The sequence below is a fragment of the Colius striatus genome, chromosome 12 (assembly GCF_028858725.1).
Source record: "Colius striatus isolate bColStr4 chromosome 12, bColStr4.1.hap1, whole genome shotgun sequence".
Lineage (NCBI taxonomy): Eukaryota > Metazoa > Chordata > Aves > Coliiformes > Coliidae > Colius > Colius striatus.
This window is the reverse complement of record NC_084770.1, coordinates 19989288-20009718: the sequence shown is the minus strand read 5'-3', so window position 1 is coordinate 20009718 and position 20431 is coordinate 19989288. Positions and strand designations below refer to the sequence as shown.

At 38.5% G+C, this 20431-nt stretch overlaps 2 protein-coding genes across 7 annotated transcripts in view; one reads left to right on the top strand and one right to left on the bottom strand.

Annotated features, from left to right (window-relative positions):
* Window positions 1–3573: 3573 nt before the first annotated feature.
* Window positions 3574–17766, bottom strand: PDCD10 (programmed cell death 10). Of its 4 annotated transcripts, XM_062005792.1 has the most exons (9): window positions 17644–17766; window positions 13446–13542; window positions 10936–11149; window positions 10469–10522; window positions 9048–9165; window positions 8294–8420; window positions 7859–7937; window positions 7476–7558; window positions 3574–6382 (listed from the first exon to the last, which is right to left on the bottom strand). In XM_062005792.1, the coding sequence occupies exons 3-9, from the start codon at window positions 11029–11031 to the stop codon at window positions 6301–6303; spliced, it is 639 nt and encodes a 212-aa protein (XP_061861776.1). In that variant the 5' UTR covers window positions 11032–11149; window positions 13446–13542; window positions 17644–17766; the 3' UTR covers window positions 3574–6300. The 4 variants fall into 4 exon arrangements, with proteins under 4 accessions (XP_061861776.1, XP_061861777.1, XP_061861775.1 ...); XM_062005793.1 differs by lacking the exon at window positions 13446–13542 and having other exon boundaries at window positions 17640–17766; XM_062005791.1 differs by lacking the exon at window positions 13446–13542.
* A 188-nt stretch (window positions 17767–17954) lies between these two features.
* The window catches only part of SERPINI1 (serpin family I member 1), a 48626-nt gene continuing 46149 nt past the window's right edge, over window positions 17955–20431 (top strand). The window contains exon 1 of one of the 3 annotated variants that reach the window (XM_062005622.1): window positions 17955–18045. The gene's annotated coding sequence lies outside the window, so the exon portion shown is untranslated. Of the gene's footprint in view, window positions 18046–18362; window positions 18419–19925; window positions 19942–20431 lie in introns of those variants that run through there. The other 2 variants (XM_062005623.1, XM_062005624.1) reach the window with 2 other exon arrangements.

Here is a 20431-nt window from a genome sequence, read left to right as displayed (position 1 = left end):
GTCAGCAGTTGTTATTCCTTGTATTTCATGATAGAGAGGTCTCTCCCTATACTAGATAGGAAAAACCATACTTAGCCTTTATATTTCAGTAACAGGCACTCGTTTTCTTAGAAAAAAACAGCTCACTTCTCATTCAGGTATTTCTGATAGAAAATATTGACTTGCACCATGTTTTTCTGTCACATATTTGCTTTGCTAATATTTAAAATATTGTAAAAAGAAAATCCTTTGTCCCTTCAACTTGGTAATTCTTACTGAATAGACAAGATTATCTGCTACATTACCTTCTGCAACCATAGCTCTTTGTAAGGCATGAAGAAACATGCATTAAATTAAGAATTTGACAAGCCTGATGAGCAGCACAGGTCCTTAAATACCAGTGCTCTGTTGACACAGTTTGTGCAGTTTGTCCACAACTGTGGTGTCAGAAATACTGGAATTTTTCTTAGATACAGCTGTTGCTGAGACTGTCTAGATTCAGAGCAAGCTTATAGCTGAGTTTTGCTTCCCAAACTTCTTAGGAGTATTTATTATCCTTACTGCATTTCATCCTTGATAGGAATTTCTGAATTTGGAATTTCTCATTCCAAACCACTTCTGAAAGTTTTGTTCATCACTCACCAAGATGTAGAACACACAACATTAGTAACACCACATGGCTATGCAAACAGCAGTGAAAAACGCGTACTACATTCTCCCCACTAAAATATGCAAAAAACACCCCAATTAACATTTTAATTAGAAAATTCACTTACCATGAAAGTGCCTTGCATTTTCTTAAAGGTTATGACTCAGTCTCCTTTCAATTTCTTTCACAGCATTTTTCACTGTGGCTCTATCAGACATTAGATGCCCAGCAGCAAACAGGGAGTTTAAGTGAATTATACTTGTAGCTCATACTTGATTCTCTTTACTTTAAAACTTCAGCCACTCAGGCTTCTATTTCACTCATCATTTGTCCTTGGAGACCAATGCAGCTTTGGGGACAAAAGGCAATTACCTACTGTGAAAAGTCTACCAGTTACAATTATGAAATAATAACATGTCAGAAACATGTCTAATTTAGATATAGGCTTTTAAAGTTGTTACTTTAGTGAAACACTATAAAATAACCTCTATCATATCATAATGTGCCCATTAGGTACATTGACCCCTTTGATTCTGATATTGAAATAAAATTCAAACATTTATACAGCATATCTCAGTCTGCATTGAAAATTAGCAATCAGAAACCTATTCTGCCTACCTTGTCACCAGTAATGGAATTACAGCACAAAGAAACACATTTCCTTCTTGAATATGTTTATTAAGTGGAATACTTTTGTCTCTAGGGTGAGAAGAGTTTAACATTCACAACACTCAAGAGTCTTTGGCTTCCCTTCCTCTTCGTGCTTGTGTCACAGTCCCCGACAGTCCCTACAGAAACAACCGAACTTGCTTCCACAGCTGCCTTAGGCCACTACTCAAAAAAAGGAAACACCTAGGAATCTTCAACAAGAAGAAAGAAATTCCAAAGGAATAGCAACAGAAAAGTCTAACCACAGACAAACTTTTAACTTAGATTTGGTGACCAAACCCATGTTTTCTGGAACTGTAGACTCCTAAATAACTAATTTTTACTGCATATGCTGACAAGTAAAGTCTTACTGGTCTTAACAGAATCTGATCTGTGATAAGAAGCACTCAAGGTGTCAGAAAACAGGAAGAGGTTAAACCCTTTATTGGATCATCATAGACTCTGACAGTATCCAGGTATTGGCATCACTGTCTGAGCTTTTTAAGACTGCAGGGACAAACAATTCTTGCACCTGAAATGTGGACAGACTGCACTTATCCTTACAACAGGCATTGAAAATGGCTTGCACAGATATTGCAAAAACAGTGGCAGATGACATGTAATATATGCTGAATTACAGAGGATAATCACACATGACTACCTTGGGATCAATCCTGGTGTATGTGTCAAGTGAAGAACTTTTGTCCTCCACACTACCAAGGCCTTGGGGTGTCGATATGCTGCCTCCAGATCCCAAAGCCAACACCATCCAGCAAAAAATTGCTATGCTTTGTACTTAGTCAGGAGCATTTTGCATTGTCTCAGACATCAAGCTCTACAAAATCATAACCAAGCTGTGAGACAGAACAGAAGGACAGAGAAGCAAAGGGACATCACCTCCACAGAAACATCTAGATAAACCAAACCTTTCTTCTCTGCCTTGGAAACACTATCACTGATTAACACTGTTACAAAACTCAAGTTTGCATCACAAGTAAGAGGACAAACTGTTTTGTCTCAGCCTCCAAGGTGCAAATTTAGCATCACCCAACACCTCTGCTCTTTTTAGAGAGAGCCAAAACCTTGCAACTGTGTACCTTTAAGAAGTGAAGCACAAGACAGTTCACAATTCATCCCAAGACTAAGTAAGGAAAATGGAAAAAGAACAATTGATTGTGTGCAAGGTTAGTGAATTCTTCACCATAAACTACATTTATGCAGCATATTAAACTTCGGTATTTGAAGGTGGTAAGAGTTTTTTCTCTCAGACTGTTTTAAAATGACATCTAAAAAAAGGAACAGGGACAAAACTTGGCTTTAAAATTGAACTCAACAGATTTATGACCAACATTATATAGTACTTTAACTTCTACAAGGAAGCCAAACTTGATGACCCACGAGCATCTTTTTCAGTCCTACTTTTTAGCACTAAGGTTGCTGCTAGGAAGTGGTGCTGTTCCTGGAACACATTTCCTCTTTTGAAAACAACATCTGCATAGGAGGAAAATCAAACACTGGAGCAAAAAAATGCCAAAGCAAACAAATGCACTGAGTCACTATGCAAAACTGTAAGAGCTCCCACAGCTCACAGGTACAAACTACCTGAAAAATCTTTTTCAGAAGGTGCTAGTTAGTCCTGCGAGAAGTGAAGATGAGCCAGGCTGAGCATGGCAAAGCAACATTCTCAAGCACAACAGCCAGTGCCTACTCCAAAGGTAAGTGATAATCACTGCTGTGCCAAATCGAGTTATTAGTATCCCACACATTTGTTGCATTTATTTTATCCCCTTTCCTAACAGAATAACCTAAACCTTAGATTTCTGATAAGCCTGTCTAGACAACCTTCCATCACTCCCCACCCAATTCAGAGAAGCATACACAGTCTTTTTGGAAAACAAAGCAAGAAGGTAACACCTGCAGAATAAACAAGGCACATCTTCCCTTGACATACAGAGAAAGATGCAAAAAGAACACTTCAGTGGTAATCTATAGCTGATCACATGAAAAGATAATGCTTAATCAAGATTGATACAATCTCATCTTACTGTCTAGATAAATGGAAGTTCTGACACCAGAACACTGCAAAGTTTCACAATTAATGCTTGATGTCAACTCAAGATAAAGCTTACACTGAGCTGGGCACCTAGCACACCTTAGGACTTCTAACCAAAACTTTCTATCAAACTAGAAGCTTCCAACCAGAAACCAGTCAATCTAAGCTTTTCTTCATTTCTTTACAGGCTGAGAAAAATCAAAACAAGTGATTAAGACATTTCTTTGCTTCATTAACAAACATACAAAGTTTTATTTTGTTTATTAGGTTGGTTTTCTGTATGTTAACATGATCATATCAGTTATAACCCACATTCACAGCAGAAAATTTCTAACAGCACTTTGCAACACTAACTGCTGCATTAGAAATCCTTAAGAGAAACTTATCTTAAGCTACTCAGATAACTTTGATAATAAAGTGCAAAACCACAATAAAAGTTGAACAGACATATGCCCCAGATCATACTCTGTGGAAAATAAAGTCTGTAAGACTACTAGATATGGTTTCACTGCACACAATAGAAGAGAGACCTGAAGACATCAGTTTTCAAGCGTTCTCATTACCAGACATGGATTACAATGAATTGTTTTCCATTGCTTTTAAGAACACACAAATAAAACTAAACATATTGGCCAGACTACCTGAAGCTTAGCCCTATACTTAGTACCTTTTACTTAATAAAGGCTTGTAGGAAGAACCTATGCTAATTTATTAATAGCCTCTTTGATTGTCACTTCAAGGAATCAATTAGCAAGACATAACAGCACCTTGCTTGGAACCAAATAGTAGATTTATTGAATTATTCACTGAATTTACTAAATTATTATTATCAACTGAAGACATAAACATAATATCACTCAACTAAGGACTACAAACAGTAGCTACTGTCCCTCTCAATCCAACAAAACAGCAATTCTACAGAATTTCATTAGAATCAAGTCCAACTCGCAAAGTGTAACCCAAGCTTTTGTGGCTCTCCTTACAGCCACTGGTGCAGTCTCCCCAAGTACTCTTTTCAAGATAAATGAAGCATCAGAAACTCTGGGTTCCTTCCCCTTTCTTCTACCTGATCAATGAGTTTTCATTAAGCCTTCTGGTGCTCCAACTTGTAATTTACAAGGAAGACTACTCAACTTTATGTACTTACACAAATCAAAGATGCAAATTATTACTGTTAGTCAGGCTGCCTCCTTAGAAGCTGCTAACACTGCTTCTCTTCCAAAACTCCCCAAGAAATGACATATATTAAAGCTTGGCATACTAACCTAACAAAGTTTAACTAAAAATTTTCTATGCATCCCTTTGTCACATTAACCAATTTCAATTTGCTTATAAACACAAAACACCATCATGAGAACAGAAAAGAGCCTGAACAGCAAGCTTTAAGGATCACTTTCAGTTTATAGCTTCATGTAACCAAGAAATTCACAACATACATTCCCAAGAACTCATTTTTACATAATACTCTCCTTCACAGTTGTATTTCACTACAGTCAGTGCTTTCATCAAGGAAACATTTCCATGCACAGATACAGAGCAGAACATCCAGTGCTATTGTGGAGGGCTGTAGACAGAATTCTCTCCTTTCAGATCATTTAAGCAGATCACCAAATTCAAAGACACAGCTGTTGTACTCAGGATAAGGCACTTGCCCCAAATGAGCAATACAGCACCAGGACAGTGTGCAAGAACAGTCTGGCTGTACCTTTTCTTTATCATTTATGCCTAAACAAGGAATAGTTCTTTCAGTCCGAAGTTATCCTCCTGCAACAGCTTGTGCAGCCTTATAAACTGCTTCACATTCTTTCCTAAACTTACTAATTATGGCCACAAATATCTTGAAAGCTTTCAGAGGTTTATTCTGTAAAGATTCTTCAAAATAAACTGAAGGTGCACTTCAAAGGGGCATGTAAGATACTCATTAGAACTTGGGAAATACTACCAAGAAATCACAATGATAAAATTTGAATCTGTCCATCAGCAGTTCTGAACCATCTACGTAGACATTTTTTGTTTTTTAATTCAATTGAGGTCTCACATCATTTCAGTCCCTGAAAAAAAAAACAAACAGTTGCCTTGTGGCATGCATAGTATAGACATCACTAGTGCTACTTCTAGCTTCTCTTCTCCTCCCTCCCAAAAGGGTACCAATATAAAGCCCAATTATGTTAATCTTTTAAATTCACTCTTTGCTGCAGAGTCAGCTGAATATATTTCAAGTAATCCTCTGCTCAAGACCTTGAAGTAGTCTAGGAGTAAAAGCTGTTAACTCATCACCAACAGAAGAAAGAAGTGAGATCTAGTTCCTATCAAAACAAAAGCACATCTCACTTCTGGCGTTCTTTATTTTGTTAAAAGCATTTTAACAGAATTATTCTGGTATTCTGGACTAGCATTAGATCACAGTAAAAACAAATCTCTACTGTACGGAAAATCCCTTATTTTACACTGTTTTGAAATGCCAGTAGCTTTAAGCACCCAAATAATTGTCTTTTATTCCACTTAATGAAAGTTCTGCAGTTCTAGAAAGATGTTATGCATTTTTGTTCACATACAAAAAGACAGTCTAACAGATGTAAACTATTTATTGAATATTTGCCACCAATATTGTTAAATACATCATCTTGCAGTTTTCCGCTTTCAAGTTAAAATGTCAGAAACAGAACACCAAATATTTACAATTCTTATAAGGAATGTTACATAATGACACATTAAGGCGTAAATTCTTTTGGCTTATAATTCTGAAAAGAATGATAATAGCAAAAAGTGATGCAAAATCTTCATTGTGAGATTATGATTAAGCTACAATGTTTTACAAAAATATGGTGTAAGATGGCAATAATCCCATTCAAAATCCTGCATTAGGCCCCTCAAGAGGGGCTGATAATTTATACAGTCAAAACTTTTAAAATTTACATATAAAGGTACCCTATCCACCATTGAAAAGTACAACTCTTGACATATACAGTTTTCAGGCCACAGTTTTGAAAGTCTGCAGTATCAAGTTGGTTTGATGAATTAGTCGGTTGGCACTTATGAACACATTTATTGCCCTGTTAAGAGAGAAAGATATTGCTTCAGATATTTTTAGAAACATGACATTCAATAAATGCAGCATTAAATTTGGGCAACTAAATCTATTGGCATCTAGGCTCTGTAAATTGAAAGCATATTGATGTTTTACCATACTGTGATCTACCTGAAGCTTGCTGCTGGCAAGAGGATAGACTTATCTGCATAGCTAATCCTAGAAAGACTATGTAGTGGCAGGAACTTAAAAGACTTGGGCTTTCAATCATCATTGACTTCTCAACCATTTAATTCTGGAGTTTCAGCTAACTAAGAATAGAGCAGATGATTGTTAAACACCCATGCTTTTCAAAGCTGAATGCTTCCTCCCCTAGCAATTTCAGAATTTGAAACTCCTTCCTCAAGAAATAATAATGTTGCATATAGAAGCAACATATTTTGTTATCCTTTTGTTTAGAAACAAATGTGAGGTCACTGGGGTTTTCAGCTCAGTAATGATATCTATGAGCTCGATCATTTTGCTTAGAGGTGTTAGTTTTTGGTGGGAGCAGGGTATGTTATTCAACACACAGTTCAGACAGACGAAAGTTACTTCTGATTCCATGAGAATAAGAAATACAAGCCTTTCCTGCTTATTTCTTTTAATATTGATAATATCTAACACTCTAATCTTATGCTCACAAAATGCAGCAGAGCATTCACTTCACATAGGGCTAAAGCTGGTGTTTTTCAGAATGGTTGGGCTACATGAACAACACATCCAACCCTTACCCCTTTCCAGTCAAACAATTTCCTAATCAACTGAGACTGTTTAGACCTAGATCACATGAAAGCTTATCTATACATCTGTCCAGTAATCATAAAGCTAACAAGGTCTCATTTTGATATCATAACCACATTGAGTCCCAATTTCTGTAAGAGGAAGAAAAAAGAATGTTTTTCTTCAAAAGGAATAAAACTATTTTAAAGCAGTCATATGATCTGAAGACACAGGTGAGGCAGAAAGTTAGGCAAGTTCTGAAGAAAGTAGCTTATACTCCAAAGCTTATCCAATTTTTCCCTGTTAGTCAACAAGACCCTTCATTACATAAAGTATTAGTACAAAAATATACTTACTTTCCATCTTTAAAATAGGTTTTCAGAGTATCACTGAAACTTTTGGAGTATTTTACAAACTCTTTCTTCTGGTGCTCAAGTGCCTAAGAAACAAAATCACCAGGGGAAGAATCTTAGTTCACACATTGTTGAGTACAGTCAGAATCATGATGTAAAAGAGCAGAAGACTGTCTAACATTATGTAGGTATAGGAATTTTGATCCTTCTAGGTAACATGCACAGAAATCATCATCTTCCCATAAAACTGCTGAGACCTACCATACAACAATCCTTTTAAAGTATTCCGTCATTGACCAGTTAAGCTCTCCTATTGAGCCTTAGATCAAAAGGATGTTTCCTCTCATATTATTTCAAATATTGTACAAAAAAGTTACTGCACCTACCCGTCGGTTCTGGTATTGGTATTTCTTGAAGACATTATTTACTGTGTCAAGAAGTTCCTTTATTGCACTCGCGATGTCCCTATTTCACAATAAAAAGACAGTTGTAATATCCTTAAGCTTTCTTGTTTAAATGTTGGAATTTAATCCCCTTCTAGGAGTCAAATACTTCTTAAAAAACAAAGTGTCAGACAGGATGGAACAAGACCAACAACTCAGGACTTCAAACTAGGAATCGGTACATTTAAGTTCAGTCTAATAACTGAACTATAGAACCAATAAGAATCTTCAGCTCTGTCTCTTCACTTATAATCAAGGATCAAGCCTCTTTCCCAAGGGAACAGTGTTGCTCACATCTCTTACAGTATTTGAACCTTTAGAATAAAAAAAAAGTTTGACTCCCTCAAACTGCAGAAAAATACATAATGCAACACTTACTTGATTGTCTGAAGAAACCTCACTCTGTCATTGATCTCATCAGGAATCTTACTAAGAATTTGTTTAAGTGCTCGTGCCTTTTCATTAAGATCTTGGAATTCTGGTTCTGGTCTTTCAATCATATACTCTAACAAGAAAAACATATTTTAAATTACTGTTAGTTTTTTTCCCCTCAGATCTCTAGGGAGAGGTAAAAGCACTACTTGAAAATGCAGCAGTGTCACCATGTAACATTTGAAGGCGAACAGCACAAAACCAGCCATGACTGAAAAACTGCAGTGAATACACTGCATCAACAGAAACACACTGCAACAAAAATCTTTATAACTGCAAGATGGAAAAAGAGCCCATTTTCATTTAAGTGTGTCACTGCAGACCCTACACTAATCAAATGCAGTATTAAAATAACTTCAGGTCTAATGTACACTTCCCTTCCCTGTTAATACAACTGCTGCTTTTAATTGATGTGGAGAGAAAGGAAGGTGAATAGCATATAGATGCTTTTTTGTGGTTGTAAGCATTGTATGAAGTGAACTATGAACCTATATAAACATAGTTCTAAAGATTCATTTTCTTTCTCTTCTAGGTATGCTTTTTGGGGTGATTTACCTTCTCCAAAAGAGGTACGCAGAAAATACAAATATTCTTCTACCATGGTGAAAAAAATCCTTAAAAAACAAATAATTTTCCCTGGAAATAGTCATAGACAAATGCATGTTCCTACTTAAGTGTAATTGCACTTACTGAACATTACCTTCTACATCATCAGCTGCCATACGCAGAAGAGACTCTGTGAAGTTTACATCCACACTTTTTTTCTCCAAAATTTTCATAATGATGTCCTGTGTAAGACCTGGATTTTCTTTTTCGGCCTGTATGGAAAAGATAGCTTTTGCTTCTAAATATGCAAGACCTGAATAATGCAAGGACAAAGGCAGATTTCCACATAGCTTGATTCATACACTGCAGGAGTTTGCCTGAAACCTTAAGTCTAAGGGCTTTAAACAACTTTAAACTACCACCATTTCATTACAACATCCATTTTTCTTGGATTACATCACTAGTTTTGTATAAACAACTTCTCCAATAAGCCTTTCCACTCACTTCAATTTGAATAAGAAAGTTTTTCATTAAATTCTATGTTCTGCTATATTTCCATAAACACTAATCTTTGAGACAAAGATATTGTATACATTGGGATTTCAGTCACTCAAGCACAGGTCCTACTTCCCACCTTCCACATGGGATTTTCAAAATGCACCTTTTATGAATCACATCATATGCTCTAGCATCATCTTGGAATTGCTCTTTTCAGAAAAAAAAAAACCTGTGATCGATGACATTTTAAGTAAAGCTAAGCTAGCTTAACACTGGAGATATTGACATTACCCATGCTGCTAAGAAACTGCGTTGTGCTGAATAAGAACACGGGTGTGCAGTTTTTTTAAGTAGCACTATCATTTCCATCAACACCAGTTTTTACATTAATTGCAAGGTACAAAGTGAAGACTTAAGACTGTTTAAGTACACTTAGATTTAAGTGTAGAAACAGGGAATTATTACTTATTTGCACAGCTCACAAGCTATGTCATGTCTATAATTATTTTTGTTTAAAGAATTTTAAAAGCTCACCAATTTCAATAAAGCAGTAAAAAGAAACATCTGTAATTTCATTCCTCAGGAATACAACTGAATTTCTGTGACTGTGTGATTCTACTAGGAAAAAACCCCACTTTGTTTCCATTTATTGATGAATGCAAATAGAAACTTATCCTCATCCATGAAAAACCCTACTCACATTACCATCCACTTTATAAACCATTTTTGAAGTCTGCTACATGTCTATTTGTCATGAGCACCTATTCTACCTAATCTTGTCATATTTAGACTAAGTTTACTACCTTATTCCTGTCACTGATTCCTCACTTCAGCTTCTGAACTACACAGACAAGAGAAGATCCTGTTTCTTTTAAATTGTTCAATATGCTTGTACCATTCAGATTTGTAGTCCTGACACTTGCAACCATCTCAAACTTACAGTCCATGCAATTATCCACTTTTTAATTTTTGACTACATCAATGTGAAAGTACAAGGAAACAAGGGATTACTTTTTAGCTTCATCATATATAGTTTAACTTTTAAACAACAATTTTTCAGAACAAGTTACTTCTTACCTTAATAAATGCTGCTCTCAGTGTCTGAGCTGCAGATAGATTTACTCTTTCTAGCTGTAAAAAAAAGTTTAGAATTATTAACAATTCTAATGTTATCAGAATAAAACAAGTCAAATCTATGTGCTTTGGTCTACATTGAATGTCATAAATTAGAATTCAGAATTTATAATGTATGAAGTTGTTCACAGGTACATGTTCAACTGTACTTTACTTCCTGACACAGAACGTTAGACCTAGCATTTTTTGTAAAAATCTGCTGTAAAACAGTAAGAAAAATGATCAGGCAGGGCCAAGACAACCAGCTATCTTGGACAAGCATGAAATCACATTCATGAAAAGGGTAAAACAATGCACAGAAAGATGACTGTTAGACACAAAGCTTTCCCCGTCAAGATAAGCAACCTATTTGTGATTGTATTTCCCAATGCAAAAGAGATTACTACATTCTAAAGCAAAATACAGCTTACCTCATTAAAGACGGGGTACATCACAGCATAGAGAGGCATGGAAACCATAGAAGTGGTCTCTGCTTCATTCTTCATCTCTTCCATTGTCATCCTCATTCAAAGACCCACTTCTCAAGGAAAACACTATAGAAGCAAAAAACTCCTCATTCACTGAAATGTTTCTTCTTTTTCCTCGTTGTGCAAGAATACTTGAAAACTTGAAAAATATATTGTCCTTAGATTATGTGAGAAAAAACACAAAAAATTATTAATACTGACAGGTGCTTAAAAAATGAAGAGGCCCAAAATCAGCATTAGTTTGTTACTGCCTAGAAACTAGCAATTACTCATGCCATGAGTTGACTAAATATGGAATGATTACTTCATGTAACTTCAAAACTCTCACTGAAATCTATTAAGTGAATAGATATTTTAAAGAGTAAGGTGCTACCAAAAACATTCTACTTAAGCTCCTATGGATTTAATTTTCCAGAAAGAAGTGATTTTGATATGTATTACAAAAATCTTGCCACTACCCATAAGCAACAGTGTTAAGATTCCCGACAACTCAGGTGTACAAAAAGCTTGCAAAGCATTACACTGTGAACCCAAATCCCATCCAGATGCATCATAACAATTAACATTGGAACTACCTGCAAATCCTGCATATTTTTGCATCTCTATCAGACTGATTCTGCTAAAGATTGTGTCTACTTCCTATCCATTTGAATTCCAAATACTACATCTTTGGTTTTATATAACCCAAAGTCTTAAGTTGTGTCTCCACTCAGGGTGTGTCAACAGCTATGTTAACTCAATGGAAAATTATTGTTCCAGTAACTGAATCTAGGTTTTAGAAGCTCTCCACCCAGTCTAGCTCATCATATCCAACATGGAGTGATCACTGCTAAGCACCAGAAATTCTATAAAGAAGAAAAAAGTCACCATACAGGTCATAAGAAATTCTTGTTACAGCCTGCAATATTTTCTGTTCATAAGATTCATTTAACAGATTTCATATGACATAATAGAGTTTAAAGATCTAAGTTCCAAGTTAGGTATAAAAGATATACAGAAACAGATAAACAGGTTTAGATTTGCATGGAGTATTTAATGCCCTAGAGGAGGGTTTTTTACTTCTACAAACTTCAGACACCAGATCTTTGTATTTTCACGTACCATTTTTTCATTTCTTAATAAAATACGTAAAAGTGAAATTAAGAAACAGCAAAAGCTACTGCAGTAATCAAAGACATTTTCCAATAGTCTGAACAAGTTAAAAAAAGATGCCAAGACACTTCTTCAAGCTATATTACTTATTATGCTCTGCACTGGCTAATAATCTGCAGGTGGTTTAAATAGATGGACAGATATTGTTTTTTCCCAGGGCATAGAGTAGTTTAGCTATAATTAGGTAAGTGAAATCTGTTACTGATAACAGTAAGCAGAGAGAACAACTCAGATTACCACAAATATCATGCTTGTCTCATCTGAGCATGTGATTAGACAGCATGAATATGCCCAAGAGCAAGAAAGAAGAACTGGTCACACTACAGAGAAAGTCAAGAGTTAAAATATAATTTGTAGAAAAGTTAGCATGACTTTAGTATGAAGAGCTGTTGCTTGTTACAAAACTTCTGATGTAGACTGCTTACTGCATAATTTCATCTTTCTTTTAGTGTTCCAAACCCCCAACATTACACACATGAACAGATTCCTAGAGCCACAGAACGGATTGCTGAGACTTTAGAAGGGGGTCTGTGTCAATGGGAGATGTCCACATGGATGGAAGTGCAAAAATCAGGACCCCCTCATTTTTATCACCTACTTGTAGATATTTTACATCTATCAAGATCATGGAAGAATACAAGTGAACATTTATCCTGTCTCAAGAAGTTGAGTATCTTTAAAGAACTTGTTTCAGAATTACATAAATTCATGCAAGGTCTACTCACACAGAGGGGAGGGAACTTGTCTGAACAAGTTCTCACTCATAACTGCAAGCACAAGCTGTCGCATTTATTATACATGCATATTCCCTGCACTAAAGACTCTGGCATGCAAGGGGCAGAGTGGATGGAGAGTTGTTTGTTTTCCTGTTTAATTCTGTGTTTCTAAAAGTTCAGCAAAAATATATACTCATGCAAGACACTACACTAACAAGCACCACTGAAGACAGCATTCACAGGTTAATTTACTACAAGTTTATCTACATGACTGTATTCTCAAGACTAACTTTTAAAAACAGTTAAATCACGTCACTGAACATTGTTCCAGTCTACCAAAAAGAAGGGCAGGAGGAAGAAGGACAAAAAGGACAAAATAACCATTAGATACAATTACTTTGGTTTTATAGGTTAGTATTCCCTTTTCTTTGTGGATACTGCTAACTAAAATGATGGGTTTCTATAAGGATGAACATCTATTACATTGTGGACTACAACAAAGACCTCATTTTCTCCCGAACAGCCATAAGCTATTGTTACTAACCCACAGTACAGTTAAAACCCCATATAAAAACAATTACATACCATCTATTTATTACCCCATTACACTCTTCTTCTGATACTCTTCGACAAAATACAAGACCTTGGATTTATATTAACACAAAGGATACAAATGCTGTAACTGAAGACAAGAAGTATATTTAAAAATACACACACAAAAGAAATACCGAAGAACATTAAATACTTTCATTGTCAACATATGAAAATAAACATATTCAAAGTTTTCCCATTTTCCAGAGGATAACACTGGGTAGTGTCATGCTATGTAAGTATGTGACTACTAATATTGACAGACTGTATTTGCAAGCTAGGGATCAACTTTGCATCTTTCAGATGATCTTTATAAGTACTGCAGTCTTTGCTAGAGTTAAATAGCAGCAAGAATAAAAATCTCCAGAACTCCTAACATTTACTCACATTACAGAAAGATAGTTCAAGTCTATGCAATTATTTTTAAGAAAGTCACCAGTCTGATTATGGATCAAATCTCCATGAAAACTGAAACTGCTGTTGCATTCAATTACTAGAAAGTTCACTAGTCTTCAAAATGGCCTGACTAAAGCCCAAGTTTAATGAGCATTATCATGCAGCAACGAGAAGCTTTCAGTATTTCTTTTGGTATGTGATCAAAAGCAGCCATCTGTACAGCTGCTAAGCTTTATGGCAACACTCTCTTCTAAAAGCTTAACTTCAGTTCACTACAACCTCAATGGTCTTTTATTCAAGACAAGTTTACCCTAGTTTCATCTGCCAACTGGTTTTTTACATTTTCAAAGACAGAATTCCATGAGAAGATGATCTACTAAAACAGCACAGTGTAGGCATGCTGCTCAGAAAATCTTGTCAAACTGCTGTAAGATATAAAAATGGTTTGACTCTGCTGGCAAACTTATTAATTGGTCTGAGGGGGAATACAAGAAGATAGTAAGATACTGTCAAATATTCATCTGCATGCAAGTCTGATCTCTTATTACAGTGATCCCACAGATCCAAGTCTGGGTCTGTGCAATTAAAATCACGCCTCATATTCCATCAGATGAAATCAACCATCAGAGAGAATGTACAGAACGATACGGGGAATTTAAAGAGAAATTTCACTGTAAAGAGCAATTTCAAATTTAAATTCTAAGTCTAAAAATCACACTAGGATGCTTGTATATACAGTCCTGGCAGCTCAGTCTTAAACCATGGAACACATCAAACTGTGTTCCAAGAGATATACTAACATGGAGTATATAGTTTCACTGCCAGTATAAATCTTACACTAACCTTTAAGCTCCAGCATTAAAGTATTATTCAAGCTATTCTGCAAACATTGAGAGAACTGGTACATTTTAGATGAGAAAAATTTGGACAAACTCTCTGACAGACCTATCCCCCCATATCCATCAGAAAAAAGTCCCCTACATTAAGATAAGCTTCCTGTAAACCAGAAAGGGTAAACATCAAAACCCCACTTCTCTTCACAAAACTTACAACTGCTGTTATCAGTATCTAAGGTGATAATTTCCTTTCTCTAATCTGTGCCATTTACTGACAGGCTTTCGGTCATGCACTAAAATCAAGTAGCAGAACTGCAGAGCTACTTAAGAATATAACCATCGCAATTAAACTAGAGTGCAGTCATCTTCCCATCAACCCACATCTGTTCCTTTGCCAATGTGAAAACAAGTAAAGCATCCATGAAAGAAAGGTATTTAATATCTTTTGTGTTTCAAGAGAAGAAAGAAGAATCATACAATTGCAACTTTTAAAGCAACAGAAACATTAGGTATCAACTTGTAGGATTTCAGTTATGGCATCAGCAGATCTATCATGCACCGATGTTGTCTCCATTCACTTCTCCAGGCTCCATCTACTTCAGATTTAGAAAAACTTTACCCACATGGTCATTAACATTCTTTTTTTAGAAAAGTACTAGTGGAACAAGAGCTGAAGCTGTTATCTATCAGAATGACTATTTCAATGGTTGGCTTCTAGCAAAAATTACAGTTTTTTTCCCCGATAGAAAAGGCCATCCTTATTGCCAAGAGGTTTTGTTCCACTGTTTGTAGGGAGGATTCAAGAGGAGATTTTACATTTACCCTAATCTCAAACCCCTCAGTTACCAGAAAAAGTACTTGAAGTTCAGGGAGAACAAGTGGAGAAGGGAAACAGCAGCATAAATTCCATCCTGAACTCAGAGGCAAAAAGCTTGGTTCTTATTTGTAAAACCAATATGCATGGGACATGTACAAGTACAGTTGCAAATTTCACGGGGAAAAAAATCAAAAAGTATGCTCTTTTAACTATATGCATGCTCCATACATAGCTTGGTAACTGTTTCTCTCATTAACAGTCACTTAGAAGAAAAAAGAAAAATCACAACACACTCCTTTTCTCTGTCAGGAAGTGCACACCTGCCGGTTACACATTGTGATTATCTCTCACTGAATAACTTAAGACTATACAATACAAAGCTTAAAGGCTTTTTGCTTCAAATACAGAATTACTTTCCTTCTTTTTAAAACTAATATGACTTCATTGAATTCACTGGAATTGGCATACAGAACAACTACTAAAACAAAAATCTCTGTATTTGGAAGTTAGTAATGATAACAAGAAACTTAAAAGCCACTCTGCTGTCCCTATTATACTAACTGTGACACCTAGCAGTTTCACTGAAGAGTTGAGAAATACCACCAGAAAAGAGCAGTAAAGTTTTAAAAGTACCTTTAAATGTCTCTAATTAAAAGAGAGATACAGATATCAAACATTTCCACATACATATAATAGCCACTTCCAGGGGAGTTCACCCTGACAAAGTAGAACTCCTTATGCCTTTTATTAAAGAGCAAATCGTATTGCTAATTGAGAGCTCACTTGAATTTGCAATAAATCCAAGGTGTCTATTTTTAGATTATATTAACGCAAAAACCAAACTCCAAGCCTACTGTGAAGTTAAGTTTACAACTAGTTCATGACCTTTTGCAATTCTGAAGTGATTTATTCTGTTTTAATACACTCAGCTTTTGTGCCTGTCCACCATAGCCTCCTGCAGGATGCCCCTGTTTCACTAGTTTACAACAATAAAATTTTTATACAGTATAACTAAAACAGGTCAGGATTCTTAGCATATATAATCACAACAACATATCTCTTTCTCTATTCTCTTTTTCCTTTTTTGGAATGTGAAAGTAAAACTATGACTCTACCACACACTAACAGGTAAGAAGTAGTTTCAAACAGGCAAATACATTCTATCAAGTAAACAAATACCAGAGGGCAATCAGTTCCTCTGACAACCGGAACAGAGAAACCCGGCCCAAGGTTTCAGCTCTCCACCCGTGTCCCAGTAAGTGCAAGCTGCAGGAGAGGAACCAGCCAAACTCACCAGTTCAGTAAGCAACTCTACGGGACACCCAGGCACCGAACGCCTCCCTAGACTGCTAGTTATCGAGAGGAGCACAGCCCGGGGTCCCCACCATCCCCACCCGCCACACTGGCTTCCCATTGCCAGGCTTGCGTGAAGGAACCGAGATGAGTTTTTCTCCCTGCACTCGCCGGGGCACTGACCGCGCCGCGGGCACTCATCGCCGCCACCTGACAGCGCTCCGCTGCGGCCTTAGGACGAGCTAAAAATAATACACATCCGGGCCTGCGCTTCCCGGGCCCAGCCGTCCCCTCCGAGGTTCGCCAGCCAGCATGGGGTTGCCCAGGCCGAGGGGCCTCCAGCCGAGCAGCTGACCCACCCCCCACGGCCGCTCCCGAAAACCCTCAGGAGAAAGAGGCCCCATAAGACCCACGGCGCCGGGGGATGGAGGACTATGGGAAGGACGGGGAAAAAGACAAGCCCTCACCCTCCGGCAACCTCGCCTCAGGGCGAGGGAAAACATGTCCCACACCCAGCAGAGCCAGACCCTCTCCCAACAAGGCGAAGAAAGGGCACCCTCCGCCTTCCCCATGCACCGAGGGCCAAGGCCACGCTCACCTGCGATGGAAGTTACCGGCACCTTTACCGCTTCTCCTCTCACCTTATCCCGCTTCCACTACCCTTCAGCCAGGCCCCAATGTTGAAAAGACCTTTACACTTCTAACGCGGCACAGCCCCAAAGGGCGAGCCAGGCCCTGGGCGAACACACTACCAGACCCCACCACATACTCCCCGTCGAAACGCGCTCGCTCCTCCACAGACACAGGTCGAAACATGAAGTACAGCAGCGAGGCAAATCACCTCACCTACCCACGACCCACGGAGCCCTCGAAGCTCTCGAGTGGGCTTCGCCGCCGCGCCGGAAGCGCCTGTGAGGAGGAAGCGTCCGCCGCTGTTACCACACACCAGGCGTTGGCCGGAACTAACCAGCAGCCGCGCCGGCCGCTGGGTTTTGTAGTCCACCACGGGCGACCACAAGCCCCACAATGCCACGCGGCGCAGAGCGGCTGGGCGAGGGCGGAGAAGGGCGGGGAGAAGGAGACCGGTGAAGGCCAATGGCAGCTTGAGGCAGTCGGGGCGGGCGGAGCCTCAGTGGAGCGGTGAGACTACCCAGGCGGTGGTGGCGGGGGGAGCACTCTCGCGGCGGAGCGCGGAGCGGCGGTTAAACTGCTGGGCAGGGGTGTGGCGGCGGAGGCTGGCGGCTCTGGGCTGGTGAGTAGTGCGCTCATCCCTTTGCTGCTGGAGGTACTGAGGGGGCGCGCGCCTTGGGCGGCGGCCCCGGTGCAGTTCTTCAGTAGAGGGGAGGTTTCCGCTGCTTTAGGGTGGCACGCGTGTCTGTGGCGCGGGAGGGACTGTGCGGGGGAGCGCTTGCCTACGAGGGGGGCGGCCGGTGGGAGCGCCGGCACGCCCCGGGCTCGCGCCGCCCGGGAAGGCGCCGTGGCCGCTGCGTTCCGTTAGCGCCTGAGGGGAGGCAGCGCCTGAGGGGAGGCTGCGGCGGGGACGGGAGACGGTGGGGAACGGCGGCTCTTCCCCGCAGCTGACAGAACTTAAAGAGGAGGAGAAACCGAACCCAGAGTCCTCTCAGGTATTGAGTCACCTTTCATCTTTCCACCTGCTGGTAGTGGTGTGTTGGAAACCACTCCCGCCTCCGACGAGCAGAGCGTCCCTCAGCTCGCCGGCGTCTGCGCTTCAGTACGAGCACTTTGTTTTCAACTTGCACCGTAGTAAATGTTGCAGAAGTACTTGTTCCATATCTGCCCATGCCGAAAAAGATCTCTTCGTGAAGCACAGTGTGGCTTTTTTGGTCACTACGCAGCCGAGCTGTTCTCCTGAAGCCCATTTCTGAGGAGCTTCTCCTGTATTACACACTTGTTCTGGTAGTTCGTTCAGTGCTCTGCAGACCATATGTATATACAGGCTATTGTGTCTTTCGGTTCTTACAGATAAGTCACCTAGCGTATTATTTGTTGAGGTGATTGCATTACCGGTAAGCTTTAAGATTTGAAGTTTTAAATTATGTCTGAAGTGAGCTCGCTTGTCGTTTCTTCATGTGCTAGCTCAGTTTTGACATATCTACGTTTCTGATGCATTGGTATTAAATCTCACTTTTTAAAAATATTGATCAGTATTACCTGCTGTTACTAAGACATATAAATTCCAATACGAACATGTGAATGAATGGTTAAAGTTGTCAAACATCAGCTGTAACTTCTTGCAGCAGTGAGTTGGCAAAGCAGGAAAAATCTGATGTCAGTCTGTGGGAACAGACAGATCATGTGGACGTATCCACCTACGTTACTGCTCTCCATCATTTTCATGTAGGTGAGAAAGAATGCTAGATGGGGGAGGAAAAAAGGCACCTGGATTATTATACTTTGTTCATTTTCTCCTCCCAATATCACCATGTTTTGCTTTAATCAGATCTATGTGTGATCTCTTCTGTATAAAGTATTTTACATGTCTTAGTATTAAAGACCCACTTAAAACTTGCATAGAGTGTATGAACTGTACATTATTGATTACTTACTGATTCCTCACTTCTTTTCTCATCATCTTTGGGTGTGATCATTACTTTAGTCTAGTGGAAAATGATGCTATTCTGCGAAGGTTTACCAAAATGTCATAGTATAGATTGATCCAAGTATGTGAATACGGTATTTTATGCTTTTAATGAAATGAAATACCGTAAATTAGTAAAACTACAAAGCTGTGCTATTCTGCGAAGGTTTACCAAAATGTCATAGCATAGATTGATCCAAGTATGTGAATACGGTATTTTATGCTTTTAATGAAATGAAATACCGTAAATTAGTAAAACTACAAAGCCGTGGTCCTACTGATGCTAAAACTGAGTATATTATCCTTTTCCATCAATTTTGTGATACTTTTCCAGATTCTATCTGTCTCTCTTCTGGGTGTTTTTTTGAGCAGTGAGATCTTGGATGAGATTCATACTTTCCTCTTTCATGTCCATTGTATTTTTCAGCGTTGTTGTGGCTTGGTTGGGATGAGAAAAAAATTACTGAGAGAGAGAGGAGGAATAGTTGTGGGCTTTTTCTTTACAGTATCAATTGTCTACAGAATTACACAAGGCAACTAACTTAAGAGGTAATGCAAGGTGAAGGCTTGTGTCAGTGTTAAGTTTGTTGTTAAATGAAGTCATGAGTTCCAAAATTTCTCTTTACAAGACTGTCTATCCTGTATGTTCACATTCTCAAGTTGAGTTTGAGTTTGGATTTTTTAATTTGTTTTGACTTTGTCTTCTCATTTACCATTTTCAGCAAACAACACGTTCATGTACACGAGAGCATTCATGAAACTGTTATTCATCTACTTTCATATTCATTGGTGAAACCACACAATGTGCTGTATGTCTGTTGGCCTACTGAATGCTTTAGCTACAGTGCGCTGGCACAAATTGATTACAAAAATGGCCTGGGATTAACACACCTCTGAGCCTGCTACATGACTTGCTTCCTGTGCGAGCATGCTCATGTACGTTTTTGTGTTTGTTCTTAAGACTTGGGTCTGTCGTTACCTCCTCTCTTCTCTTTCTCTCAGATGGAAGAATGTGTGTATGTTCATATGTAGTTGGCAG